General features: G+C 34.4%; 2 protein-coding genes across 2 annotated transcripts; one reads left to right on the plus strand and one right to left on the minus strand.

Moving 5' to 3' along the window:
- On the plus strand, positions 3,566 to 7,830 carry LOC105164209 (putative transferase At4g12130, mitochondrial). Its single transcript, XM_011082818.2, has 5 exons — positions 3,566 to 4,291; positions 6,141 to 6,394; positions 6,660 to 6,758; positions 7,101 to 7,259; positions 7,332 to 7,830. The coding sequence occupies exons 1-5, from the start codon at positions 3,828 to 3,830 to the stop codon at positions 7,574 to 7,576; spliced, it is 1,221 nt and encodes a 406-aa protein (XP_011081120.1). The 5' UTR covers positions 3,566 to 3,827; the 3' UTR covers positions 7,577 to 7,830.
- Positions 7,997 to 11,719, minus strand: LOC105164210 (LRR receptor kinase BAK1). The gene is made up of 4 exons (XM_011082819.2): positions 11,062 to 11,719; positions 10,484 to 10,744; positions 9,490 to 10,365; positions 7,997 to 8,704 (listed from the first exon to the last, which is right to left on the minus strand). Exons 1-4 carry the CDS (start codon positions 11,501 to 11,503, stop codon positions 8,226 to 8,228), a joined length of 2,058 nt encoding a protein of 685 aa, XP_011081121.1. The 5' UTR covers positions 11,504 to 11,719; the 3' UTR covers positions 7,997 to 8,225.

Below are 14,343 nucleotides of genomic sequence, written 5' to 3' on the forward strand. Positions count from 1 at the left end.
TGTGTGAAATAAAAATATATTTTGATTAGTTAATAAGATCGTATTCTGTATCAATTTTTTTACTGAGAATACATATAAAAAAAAATATATTTTCACTTTAATTACTATATCAGAAATTGAAATAAAAAAATAAACAAGCCCAATCTCAACCCATTTCACAACCCAAGTATTCTGGGAGTTAGCAAAATATTTTCATTAAAACAAAAGTACTTCCATTAAAATATTTTTGTATTTTCATTTAACAAAAAAAATGTAATTAGCAAAATAGGATTATTAATGTAAATAGTATTTTTTAAGAAATGTTAACAAGATTATAGATACAAAATAAGATTTTTTTTATAATTATTATAGATAAATTAGGGGGTTTCAATTAAATATGCAAAATTCAATAGACATTTAAAATTTTAAAAGTTATTACTCTTAAATTTAATTTTTTTTCCATATTTTTAATTTATAAAATTTTGTTTATTTAATATATAGGTATGTGAAACTCGTACATACCTTAAACTCATCCGTTTGAGGTGGATTTTGAATCATGAATGAGCTTTGGGGCAGGTCTTATAATTTAGATTTTTTTTTCTTTTAAAGAAATTGAACTTTTCTTGATTAAATTATTTTTATATATATTGATGCCCTTTAAACATTTCATGAACTAAGCTCACAAGCAAATCACATCAACCCAATTGGTTATGAGCGCAGTTCACTCATCAGTAGAAAGGAAATGTACACAGACTTACTTCTTACTTTACTGAACTGGTAGGCCTAAGAAACAAATTCATTCTGACTGGACTCGTCATGATATAGTTGGACGGACAAGTCATATAACTTGCCAACACCATCCTAAAATATCTCCAAGTGACTCCTAGTAGAGTTATGACAAATGAGCTGGGAATCCACGAGTAAGAGATTGTCAAATTTTCGGACAGACTTGACAAAACTCAGGCAACCAGATATATCTCAGTCAAATAAAGTCGAAACCGTACACGATTCGTTTAGTTAGTTAGTTTATACAAAGAGCTTTTAGATGGCGTAGGATTCTTCACAACAACACCTATATCCCGCTATGTACATCCTTGTAAATAGGCCTTTGGTAACATCAACCTCACTCTCAAACTGTTGCTTATCCTCTCATTTTATTATTATATAAAATTGTGGTATTAAATGTAAATTTTTAAATAATTTTACATATATCCAACTCTATATAAGAAATAAAAAAAATTAGTTGAATGTATTATTTGAATTATATAATTTATTTTAAATAAAAAATATGTTAATTTAAATTGATATTAATTATTAAGAAATTAAAAGATTAGATAAATGTATTGTTTATACTTATATAATTCATTTTAGATCATAAGATGATATTACTTATTGAAATAATAAAAATTACTTGAATATATTTTTTGTACTATTTAATTTATTTTAGATCAAAATCTATGTTAAATTATCTATATCTAAAAAGATATTACTTCTTAAACATATTTTTTATTAAAAATTATCTACATCTAAAATGATGTTATTTTTAATACACACTTTGAGATACTTACATAAGATACAAAATTAAGAATCAACTAAAAATTAATTTCTTAATTTCATCTATAATTTTACTAATTACTCAATTAATTCACCCATTAACAATTTAATTTATTAGATTTAGTTTATTCATGAAGTGATGAAATATCCTTTAGAGCGGGGCAGGAGGGGAAGCGGGGTTGGGGCCGGGCCGGGCCAGGCCGTGGTATTGGGGCGGGGTTTCACAAAGTGGGGCGAGTTTCGGGTTTGGACAAACGCACTCTGTTGCCATCACTAATTGAAATACTAAAATAATAACCATTGCTACCATGAGGGCTCTCAAAAAGACACATGGCCTAATAGAATCCTTAACATGTGGTCCTATATAAATAAGGTATTAATTTGAGGTTTAGCTCTACGATCTCATTATAACACTAGAAGATCTCTGACATAGAATTTAATGAAATGCAATTTATGCTTTAATATATATGAAAGTCACAAATATATTTATAATTTTTGCATCCAAAAAAATAATAGATGTGTAAATATAAACATAAAAACAATTAATTTTTTATTAAAAATAATATCTCGTATTTATATAATTATAGTGAGTATATATAAAACCAATTATCTTTTTAATTAAAAATAATATCTCATATTTATATTTTATAGTGATGTTATACTTGTACAAAAATATCTTATAATAATCCAAAAGTATTTTTTTAGAGGAATGACTGAAATAAACATATTTAAGGAGTACAAACAAAAGAATTATCATAAAATTTAGAATTAATTAACAATGAGATTCCCTAAGGTTTATTATAATTACAAAAAAAAATTATTGTTTGAAAAATTACAAATACCTCATAAAATTAAAGATCGTCTAACAAATACCCCTACAATGGGCTATCACAAGGGATATTTGTTAAACGACCGTTAATTCTAGAAGAGCCCGTTGTAATTTACCTTAAAAATTGTTATTCATATTATTAAATAATTTTTAGGGTAAATTACATAACACCCCCCTGTGTTTTGGTGAAATAGAGCGAAATTTCTCTGTGTTATTTAAAATACAACAAAAAAAGCCCCTCTCCGTTAAAAACAATGGGGAGTGGTTGATATTTACCTATTTCGTAAATGGGTTTCTTTTGTGGCCTTTTTTAGAGTTAGTCTATGTGTGCAAATATCCATTTTACCCCCCTTTTGACATGTAAATATATTTTAATAGACAATATATTATAAATTAAATTAAAATATTATTTAATCCAAATATATTTTAAAATTATATTAATTAATTATCAAAATATCTAAAAAGTTAGTTAAATATATTTATTTATAAAATATATTAATTAAATATAAAATATTATATCAATTTTTTAAAATTATATTATTTAATATAAATAATTATTTGAACATCATTATAAGTATTTTAATAAGTTTTTATTTATTTAATTTTTTTAAAAAAAATATTATTTTTATTTATTTTTTTTAAAAAAAAAAAAAAAAGTCCCAGCCTCTCTCTTCGTCTCGCTTCCCTCTTGCCGCCCAACACCCACCACCCATCTCGACCTGGATTTGGGCGATGGCAGTGGCCCAATGCAGTGGGTGATTGCGCCTTGAATCTACGCGACGATCGCCCCCTTCTCCAGGGGTGATGACGATGTCGTCTAGAGATGAGCGACGACGCATTGCTGCCTAGGTGTCGCTGTATCTATACATATATATATTGTATTATATATATACATTCCATATAATTATGTATATATATATATATAATTGTGTGTATATAAATAAAAATATATATTTTTAGGTTATTTCAAATCTGCACCATTGATTTTTTAACTATTGAAGATCAAGGGCTATCGGAATAAGGATAAAACAGGCAATTTAGCAAAAATTTTAACAGTTAAATCCAACCATCGGAAGGAGAGAGTGTGCATAATTTTAAAAATTCAAGAGATTTTTTGCTTATTTTTTAACATAGAGAAATTTTGAGCTAAAATTTTAAAATATATGGGGGTTCTTGTGCAATTTATCCTAATTTTTATTACTTCTTGTAATTTAAGAATCATGTAGACAAACTAAGGAATTTTAAGGCCTTACAATTATATTTGCTGTCCTGAATGCTTTAAATTTCATTCGGACATTTGATCGAACACGTACAACCCGCGCCACGACGCCGCACCGCCTCTGCAGGGCTACACGTGTTCCCTTCTCCTTCTTTCTTCCCATGCACGCCCGCATAAACCCCCGCCCACGACCGTAAAACTCCGCCCTGTGCTGCCACAGCCCTCATCCGGCAGATTCTCAAGAAAATGCATCGCTTCAAATCTTCCTTGCAGTTCCTCAAATTCAGACCCCTCTCCAGTTCCGCCTGCAACTGCGCGAAACTCTTCTCCACGCAGACCCCTCTCCAGTCGGCAGGCCCCATGGCCTGCCTTCTCAAAACCCGGTCCGTGATCCGGTTTAAAGGGCCCGAAACAATTAAATTCCTTCAGGGTCTGGTGACTAACGATGTGCGGAGTTTAGACGAACCGGAACCGGCGGCTGAGAACACCTTTACCCCCAACATGCCGGTGTGTGTAACCCCTCCGGTGTACGCCGCAATGTTGACTCCTCAAGGTAGGTTTCTTTACGACTTCTTTCTGTATAGAGCGCCCCGTACAGACGAGAAGCTCGACCGGACCGGGTCAGGGCCCGGGCCCGACCCGGGGGAGCTGGAGATTTTCGCGGATGTTGATGGGTCTGTCATGGATGAGCTCCTGGCAACCTTAAAAAGGTAACGATTTTGGGTTTCTCTTTCTTTTTCGTGTTTCCTTTGTTTTTTAGCTGTAATACAATTTTGAAAGTATTAAGATTATTTGAATTGTTGTGATTTGCTGGAAAGTTATATAGCTTGGTTGCATTAAGTGAATATTTTTAAGGAGAGTAGGTGGATGACTAATTCTGGAGCTCCTAAATAGCGTTACGGCATGGAAATAAGTCTGGAATTGGTACCGAGCAGCAAACTAGTTTCTTGGCCTCTTTTCTTGCATTCTTGGTTTGATGTATTGCAGATAGATTGAGCTTGAACTTGTTGTAAGTTCATCTAGGAATGATTTTTAAGTGATACATGTGGCTTCATATCTATATAAACCGCAGTTTGTGCTAAATGGAATGAGAGACTGATCACTGCATAAAGTGTAGCTACAGTCGAAGATATGCTCGTGGATGTGTTCTTTTGCAACAGATAGTCCTGTCGATGACAAACAAACAATGAACAGTCTCTGGCTTGCATTTTTCGTGACTGGTGTGCCATAGTACTGTTTTTGTTCTACTCCTTATGCAAAGGGAAGATCGTTGGCTTTTACTTTTTAATGCTCGAAGAAAAATGTTATACCAGGGATAGAGACAGAGCATAATTTTTCTCTTTAGAACTCTTGTATTTCTGTCCTAGGGTAGTTTCCTACCTGAAGCTCGATGATGGGGTTCTGATGCTCTGCGATATATGTTAGGGATGGTGCAGTGATGACGGGGTTTTGATGCTGTGCGATATATATGAGGGATGGTGCAGTGAGGCTTACGGGGCACTAGTTGAAAAACTGAATTGGTACTCATTGCTAATGGCTATTATTCAACTACAGAAAATTTAGACATGTAAGTTGAAAGGAATCTGTACTTTATCCAACCCAAACTATGCATCATTGGTAGGTGTAAAAGTATTTAGTCATATTTTTTTCAATCTAATTGAATTACTAAGTAATATATCTAATTTTAACAACATAAAACTGTCAAAACTCAATATGATATATTAGTTTAAAATTTGAACAGTTTTAGTTTTACTGCACAAAAACAAACTTTGACTGTAGCAAATGGAGCTGTGATTTGGGAGAATGGGAGTAATAAATATACCATCTGCGATGAAGAATGTCCCTGTTTGAAATTTATTTTTATGAGAGTAGAAAAAGTGACAGTCATGGTATCTTGACATTTTAATCTTAGAATTGATGATAGTGATGGTTGGGAATTAGTGGTGTAACATCTTTTCTATAAGTCAGACACCGCCTCTGGATTAGAACTGCCATTTTAGGAAACAGGATACAGTTTCCAGATGTCTGAAAAAAGGACACAACAGAATCTTAGAGTGTTCAAGGATCTTTTTAGCAAGCAGCTCAACAACTTTTTCGATAAAAAGCTTAATATTTTGGTGTTTCATCTGTGACATTTACTATATCCAGCACATGGATGCGAGTCTTACAAAGAAACGTTACGAGATTGCTGGAACTGTCTTATCTAGGTGAAGCAAAGTCTTGGTAACTACTGGAAGGTAACATCATCATGTAAATGGTTGTATCCTATATCCTTTTGGGACTGTCAAGTAGAAAACATATGTTAGTTCATTTTATGAAGAGAAAACTTCTATTAGCAATGCTTTTGTATCTTGTTCTTATATTAAACATACTCACATTTATCTGAGAATAAGTTCCGCACCATATTTTTGGCTGGCCGCATGTTTCAATTATTATAAATGCTTTTGCTACTCTGTGCGTGCATCCGTGTTTTGACTTTAAATTTAAGCTAGAGTTTAGCCCTTTTATGATGACAGGATTTACCATTTCTAAATTTTTAAATGGATCCTGACTTAACAGATATCGTTTGAAGTCTAAAGTTGATATTGAGAATGTGGCAGAAAATTTCTCTTGCTGGCAACGGTTTGGTGGTAACCTTCCAGAGAAGTCTTCATCTCTAGAAGAATCAGAAGGTAATTCTGTTGGTTGGGGTGGAAATGTTGATCTTACTGGTGTATCAGCTTCACGAGGAAGTACTCTTGGTTGGCAATGGAATAAGGATCCAAGATTGGCTTGTCTTGGATATAGGGGCATCTTTCCATCCAACGCTACGCGTGAGTTTAATTATCCATCTTATTTTGGTTTAGCTCCCGATTCTTTTTCAGTTGTTTTATCAGCAATTAAGAATTCAATAGTTTAAATCACTATACCAGCCTTTAGAAAAATGCACCTTTCCATGAGGAATAAGGCGAACAGAAATCCAACTCAGTTGCTTTCTTGACATATGTTTGACTCCGTTGTTGCACATGGACTTTTATTTACCTAGTTAATTACAATATCGAGCTGTAGTGATTTGGTGTGTAAGTCCATTTGTTGCAGCACCTCTTGTTGAGGCAGACAAAGAAACTGATGAAGGAAATTTTCTTCTCTGGAGATTAGAGAAAGGAGTTGCTGAAGGCTCCACTGAGATCCCAAAAGGTAGCTCCTTTTATACTTGCATATTTTGTGTTTGATCTCCTCAGCCATGTTACAGCATCACTCTTATGTGAACAATCATCCCCAAGAATTTTCCACATGCTAAATGCATCATAATGAATCTATTCTCATTGCTAGACAGAAACCGTTCGATTAGCATATGGTACTTCCAATGCTTTAATCCGTTGCCTCTTCTGTTTTTTCATCTTGTTGTCTTCATTTATTCAGTTCTAGCATCCTGATGTGTAACAGTAACGCAAAAGAGTCAGTGGTGTGCTCTTCTGGCATGCTTTACTAGCTTATATTATTTGGATGTTAAGACACAAATGTAAATTTTCCTTGTAGGTGAGGCAATACCACTAGAGTATAATCTTGCTGGTCTAAACGCAATAAGCTTTGATAAAGGGTGCTACATTGGCCAAGAGCTCATTGCTCGTACACATCACCGAGGAGTCATCCGAAAGCGTTTGATTCCTTTGAGATTTCTGCATGAGGGGGGGAAAGGTAAGCCCTTTCAGGTACTTCTTGTCGTTCAATGATTTGCTGTATCACAACATTTGCGTTCATTTCATTCAGAAGTCGAGCAAAAAGTTGCTCCTGGTTCAGAGGTGATTGATTCAGCATCTCAAAAGAAAGTCGGAACAGTTACAACTGCAATTGGATCTCGTGGGCTTGGACTGCTTCGCTTGGAGGAAGCTTTCAAGGGTTCTGGCACCTTGAGCATAAAAGGTCAGGAAGACGTAAACATAGAGACCATTAGACCAAAATGGTGGCCTTCTGAGTGGTTTCTAGATCACCAACAGCAGAGTGCAGCTGCCTAGCACCACTGGCCCTTTATGCATTCATGGTAATGGAAAATCTTGTGCTACTCGAACAAAATAAACTTAAGATTGCTCTTCGAGGCCATCTACTGTAAAATGAACATGACTATGCATAGAAATTTGTGTTGGGAACTCTTATGCCAACGGTAGTGAGCTGTTGATTCTCAAGTTTGAGCGGTAATGAAAATAATCACATACATAGCTTTGTGTATGTTGAGAGGCTACAGATGAAAGAATGCATATTGTTGATTCTAGATTTTGCTTAAAACATCGTAGCTTCAGATAGACTCGAGAAACTTACTGTCTTTATCATTATGCAAGTTGATTATAATTGGAATTGCACTGTTATTGATAGCACGAAAAGATGAAATATATGAATCTGTGATCTGTAAACATAACTAAACAAGTAGGCACTAGCACTTGTCCTTTTCAACTTATTGCTCTTATTTGCCTTCCTAAAAATCCAAGGACCACTTACTCAATTTACACAGTCCCAAAATCCCTACAATCTGACCCCTGTCAAAGACTTCTCATGTTAGAGCTCACAGAATCAGTCTCTGAGAAGCAGCAGCTTCACTGATTCCGGCCACCGGCTTGTAAATTAACACTCTCCCTGGAATACAATTCTGAAAGGATATACACCTCACCATCAGCCACAACTTGGCTCATTTAGGTCTCGAACGACTGAAGCCATGCTTGGTCTACTGTCCGGAAGCTCATCTGTGCAATCTAAAGCAATTTTCGTGAGTTGGGCTGCTTCAGTTTCAGAAAACTTGCCCTGGAGTCCGGGGTCGACCAATTCTCCCAATTTGCCTGATTCAGCTGCTGTTCTCATTAAGCTTGTGAGCTTCCGTTGGCCGGAAAGTACTTGGAGGATGATAACGCCGAACGCATAAACATCGCTCTTCTCAGTGAAACGGCCGGTGGTGATGTATTCGGGAGCCATATAGCCCAAGGCTGCACTGACTTTGAGGGCCGAGTAAACGACATCATCAGCGAGAAGCTTTAGCAGGCCTGAGTCCAGAATCAGCGGCCTGAAATGTTGGTCGAGAAGAACTTTTTCTACTGAGATGTTTTGGTGAACTATGGGAGGCTTGTTCGTTGCGTTGCTGTGCAGATACTTTATACCTGTTTGAGAAAGAACACTCATTCAGCCATTGTATTTAGTACTACTACTCGAGAGAACTAACAAATATATACTGATTGTAGACTAATGTTTAGCATACAAAGATTAAAAGCGCAAAACATGAAAAACGTAACGTCCTCAATGAAGGTTGCAGCGGGAGAAACTCTGGAAGTAGAAAGGAATAATTGGACTAGCAGATCACACTGTCATGGAACGATCCTGAAATTGCCAATAAATTGTACAACTCTATTGTGCAGATGAATGCTTAAACATCTTCTCTTCATTTGTGGACCAACAAATGTCAGTTCATCAATAATACATTTATAGCAACTGTTTCTGGCCTCTAGTCAAGAAACTATCATAATTGCTTTGTCTGAAGCAGCTGTGTGCCCCTTTCTCAAAGAAAGTGTTCAATCATGATCACATCAAACTTGTTAATTGCAAATTGATGGAGATAGGCCATGGATAAGCCTCAAGATCCAGATCAGGTTTGACTAGACCGACTACACTTGTCATGTGTTTGGTTCATGTCTGGTCAAACTGGGTTTGGACTAGAATTTGTCCAAAAAGTGTTATTTCATAACGAAAATGTTAATTTTTTTTAGTAGCTGTTGGATTTCATTTCAAGAACCTGAGGGAGTCCACACTATAGATAAGCTAAATATCAAGGCTATTGTAAACCTTATACTTGTCAATTCTATCATGTCAAATTTCCAGGAAAAAATGGACAACATGGTCTTGAAGTTAAAGAAACAATTGTGATCAGCAGGACAGGAGAGAAACCAACCTTTTGCAATTCCATGGATGATAGAAACTCTGGTAGGCCAATCAAGAACGCTGCTAGTATCATCTTCCGCATCTAGGTACTGCGATAAATTACCGTTTGAGGCGAAGTCATAGATCAGGAAACATTCACCCCTAGCCTTTGAGCAACAGAAACCCCTCAATTTCAAAAGATTTTCATGTTTCAGAGAATTCAACAAGCTCAGTCCTTTCATGAACTCGTCTTCATCCGACTTGCAACTTGTCTTGTTGATGCTTTTAATCGCCACTAGCGATCCATCTTTCAAGATTCCTTTATAGACAGCAGAGAACTTACTCTCTCCCAATAGGTTCACCTCTGAGAAATGCTGAGTTGCTGATTCAACCTCTTCCAAGTTAAACTTAGATCCCTGTAGAAACACATGACACAAGCCATTGCAATCTTGAGCAGCGTTCGTCGGGTTCCAGCTGTTGGAGTATTCCAGGGCGACAAGAGGAGATGGACTTCTCTTATAGACATCTTTCACCTGGTCAATGCTCAGCCGGTCATCGGAAGTATCCGATTTGTTCCCAACTTTCTGTTTGCGACGACGATAGCGAACAACACAGACAAACACAACCACTGTTAATCCGACGGTAACTGTAATTACTCCGGCAACAATGCCGATCTGTGGCAGCCTTGATGAGGACCTGGAGCAGTCCGATTGATTACAAGGTAACGGAAAAGCAGCAGACTGCGGTACGTTTGTAGGGGCCGTCCTGTTGGCGACAGGCGTGGAGGGGTCGACCTGATTAATGTTCAGGTTGTCCCAGGCAGTGCAAGCTCGCAGGGAAGAGAAGCCAGTACCACATAATCCAGGATTGTTATCAAAATGAAATCCTTCATTTAGCCTCCTCAAACCTTTATCCATTGCAAGTATTCAAGAACGATCATAAAAGCAAAGAACATCAAAATCGTCAAACTTGAAAACTAAATTCACCGATGGAAAAAGGATTTAAGCAGGGAATAAATTGCTCACCAGAAGGGACAACTCCAGAAAGTGTATTGTTTTGCACATCAAGAACTTCCAGGGAAGGATTGTTGGCCAATCTAACAGGAATTGGGCCAGAAAGCTGATTGAAGCTCAAATACAGTCTTTTCAGCATTCCCAAATCTCCTAAGCTTGCAGGAATCTGCCCTGTTAATCCATTACTTTCCAATGCAAGAACACTCAGTCTTTGCAAGAATCCCATTTGTGTGGGTATGCTCCCTGTCAAATGGTTGCAACATAGCTGCAGCACTGCAAATTAACAACAACTTCAGTTCATAAATGGAGTTGGAAAAGAGCTTAGTGAGATCACGGCAATTTCTCATCTTGTCTGAATAGTAATCTGTGCAAATCAGAAAAGTTGTCCTGTCCAAATTCAATCTCACAACCCCATCACAAAATCGAAAAGAGAAAGACAAGAAAGGAAAGAGAAACTCAAAAAAGAATCAAAATTTTCAAACTTCTTTTTCCATATTTGAATTCTCAATTCTCGTCAAGTTCAAACTTCTTTGACATCTGAAGAATTTTGCAAAGCAACCGTAAAAGAATCAGATCAAAGTCAAACCAACCTTGTAGACTAGCCATGCTTCCAATTTCAGGCGGTATAGTCCCAGTCAAATTATTCACATTGAGATAAAGATCAGTCAACTCAGTGAGATTAGCAATCTCCCTGGGGATTTCCCCACTCAAAGAATTGTAATGCAAATACAGACCCGACAAGCACTTGAGCTCCGCCACCGCCGGCGGCACTTTCCCGGTGAGCCCTTTTCCCTGCAGGGAAATGTTGGCCACTTTGCGGTGCTCGTTGCAGGCCACTCCCTCGAAAGCGCCGCCGCATGGATCGCCGTCCGCCGTCCACGATGATAAATACTTGTTTTCCGGGTCTAGAGATGACTTAATCTCCATTAATGCTCTCAGCTCCGCGTTCCCGCAGGTGGGATTTACGAAACAAAAACATGCAAGACTCATGAGAAGGAGAGCGCAAAGGGAATAATTTCGTGGGCTTTCCATTTTCTTGGGGTTTTTTCTGATGAGAGAAACGGAAATCGGAAGATTTATTTTCAAGAATCAAGACTGTGATTTCATGGCGTCGTGGAGGTGATCACTACTTTTGCTATATTGGAAGAGAAAAATGGGAAGCTTTTTTGGAATTGGGATTGGGATTGGGTTTTGTTTTGAGGTAATGAATACTTGGAGTTTTGTTGGAGAAGAGAGCAGAGAAGAGATGAGTGTGTGTAGTGTGTGAATATGTCAGATAGAGAGACAGATATTGAGTGTGTGTTTGTGTGTGTGATTGTCAGTGTGAAAAGGTTGTCTGGATGTACGACTTTGGAGCGTACAAACACATGCATGCACATTCTACATTTGTTAGAATTTTTAGCACTTCTCTTTTTGGAAAAATTTTAGTTTGAATTTAGTCCGACTCAATCTGAATTAATTATATAATTAATATAATATATTTTATTATATGATTAATATGTATTTTAAATAAAATAGTTTGACCAAACTTGACTCGAATAAGAAATTTCTCTCCTTTCGTTACTTTCTTGGTAACTTTGTCTTTACATACAGTGATAAAAATTGTTCGATATCTAATTTAAAATTAAAATAAATTTAACGAGCTCTTCTAAAATTTATTATAATTATAAATACTTTCTTGTTGTTCAAAAGATTATAAATACTATCATAAACTAATATTTGTCTAACAAATGCCTTTGTCACAAATAGTATTTGTCAGACTGTCGTTAATTTCAGAAGTATTTGTAATTTTTCAAACAATGAGGTTGAGTATGTTATTATGCAAACCTCAGGAGAGTCTGTTATAATTTACCTTTATAATTAATTAATAAAAATTCATTTGAGCTCAATAGAGATAATTTCCATGCTCACTCAAGTTTGATTCAATTAAAAAATAAATAAAATTTATTTAAAAATATCAATCTACTTGTGCTTAACTCTCATACGATTTAATTAAAGTTCATTCGAGCTCGATTTGACTAGTGATTTGATTTTTTCAAAAGTATTTTTTTTTAAATTCAAAAATAATTCAAATAAACTCGAACAATAATGCATTCGACTCGATTCGACTTGTTACAACCCGACCTCCTGATTGGAGCTTATATTTTGAGTCATGTTTTAATTAACATGTACATATTACATATACAAAAATGTTATGCTATTTAGTTTATATAAAATAATTATTTACACATTATGTGTATATATTAAATAGAATAGAAAATATTGCAGGATTTGAAATAGTTGCATCCGCACTGGATCTTTCTTTACATTATTATATTATCAAAATTATTAACTATTAAAGATTGAAGATATAATTAACATTTATATGACCATCGATAATTTATTTTAATAGTTATTAAAATATATTATTAAAATAAATAGATAGTTATTATATATAAGTACAATCAAATTCAAGACATATTGGCTTTGTTTGGATTCCACTCTTTGCGTTTTCCGAGACAAGATAAAACACACCGAATGTTTGTTTTTGTGTTTTTACACCTTATCTGCGTGTTTTTCTGGTTTTCAACTTTACATATAATATATATATATATATTTATATATATATAATATAAAACAGACATGTTTTGACAATAAACAATAATTTTTATCTCCCAAAAATACAACATTAAACATAAAATATTTATATATATACATATTTATATATAAAAATATATGATTTGACAATGAACAGTGATTTTTGTCTCCCAAATTCCAACATCAAACCTGCACCACTTATTTTAAAATATTTTAAATTACCCCAAAACACAAATCCAAATATATCATCTATTTTCAACACACACTAACTTATCTCTATTTTTCTCTCTCTATTTTCAATACACAAAACAAAACAACTAAAACACAAATCCAAACACAACGATTAGTTTTGCAGAGGTTTCAGTCGTCACCCATAGCTTTTAAATTTTATTTATTTATTTATTATATAATTGAGTTTGTGCTGCAAAACTTCATTTAATACAATAACATAAAATTATTTTATCAAAAATATTATTTTGTAATCTAACTTTATTGCTTTTAAAGGCAGATTGTAAAATTTTTCTCTAAGTCTTTCTTTTTTTAAAAAAAAAATGAATCCTCTCATAAAGTTCCCTCAATGTACATTTCTTAAGCTATAAATCATTATTGGTTAAAAATCATAGTACATTAATATTTACAGACAGATAAAATCGATGCAAAAATTTAATCTTACCACGATTAATCATCATTTGCCATAATTTGTAGCAATTTTTTTTGCCTTGCTTGAGAAATAATGGTTAATCACCATAGCGTAGTCGTGGTTAACTAGTATATATCCACCATAATTTTTTTACCTTTAACCATAATAAAATATTTTATTTTTTCTAGTATCTCTAATATCAAATAATTAAAGATCCATATTATTGGAGCCGATGGAGTGTATTCTGAACATTTTTGTAATTATATATCTAAAATTGAAATAAGATTAAAAATAAGTAGTAGAAAAAAATAAAAATTCCTTTTAAGGAGATGAAATCTTTGTTTGAGTGTTTAAAAAAGAACAACTACTAACAAATTGGAACAAACAGAAGAACAGACATTTGCAAATGAAGTATGCAATATGCACATGAAATTTGTATCCATGCAACATCAAGAAACCCCACTTTTTTGTCATAATTTTGGAAAGATCATAATAATATTTTCCAAAATAAAATAAAAAAATAACCCTTCTACTTCATTAAAATTACATCTGTGACAAAATAGGTTTCGCGAGATAAAAATTGGATTAAATGCAATAGATCCTATCATGAAAATATTAACAGGCAAAAAAATTCCTTATACAAAAAAAAAAAAAA

The sequence above is a fragment of the Sesamum indicum genome, linkage group LG6 (genome assembly GCF_000512975.1).
Source record: "Sesamum indicum cultivar Zhongzhi No. 13 linkage group LG6, S_indicum_v1.0, whole genome shotgun sequence".
NCBI classification, from domain to species: domain Eukaryota; kingdom Viridiplantae; phylum Streptophyta; class Magnoliopsida; order Lamiales; family Pedaliaceae; genus Sesamum; species Sesamum indicum.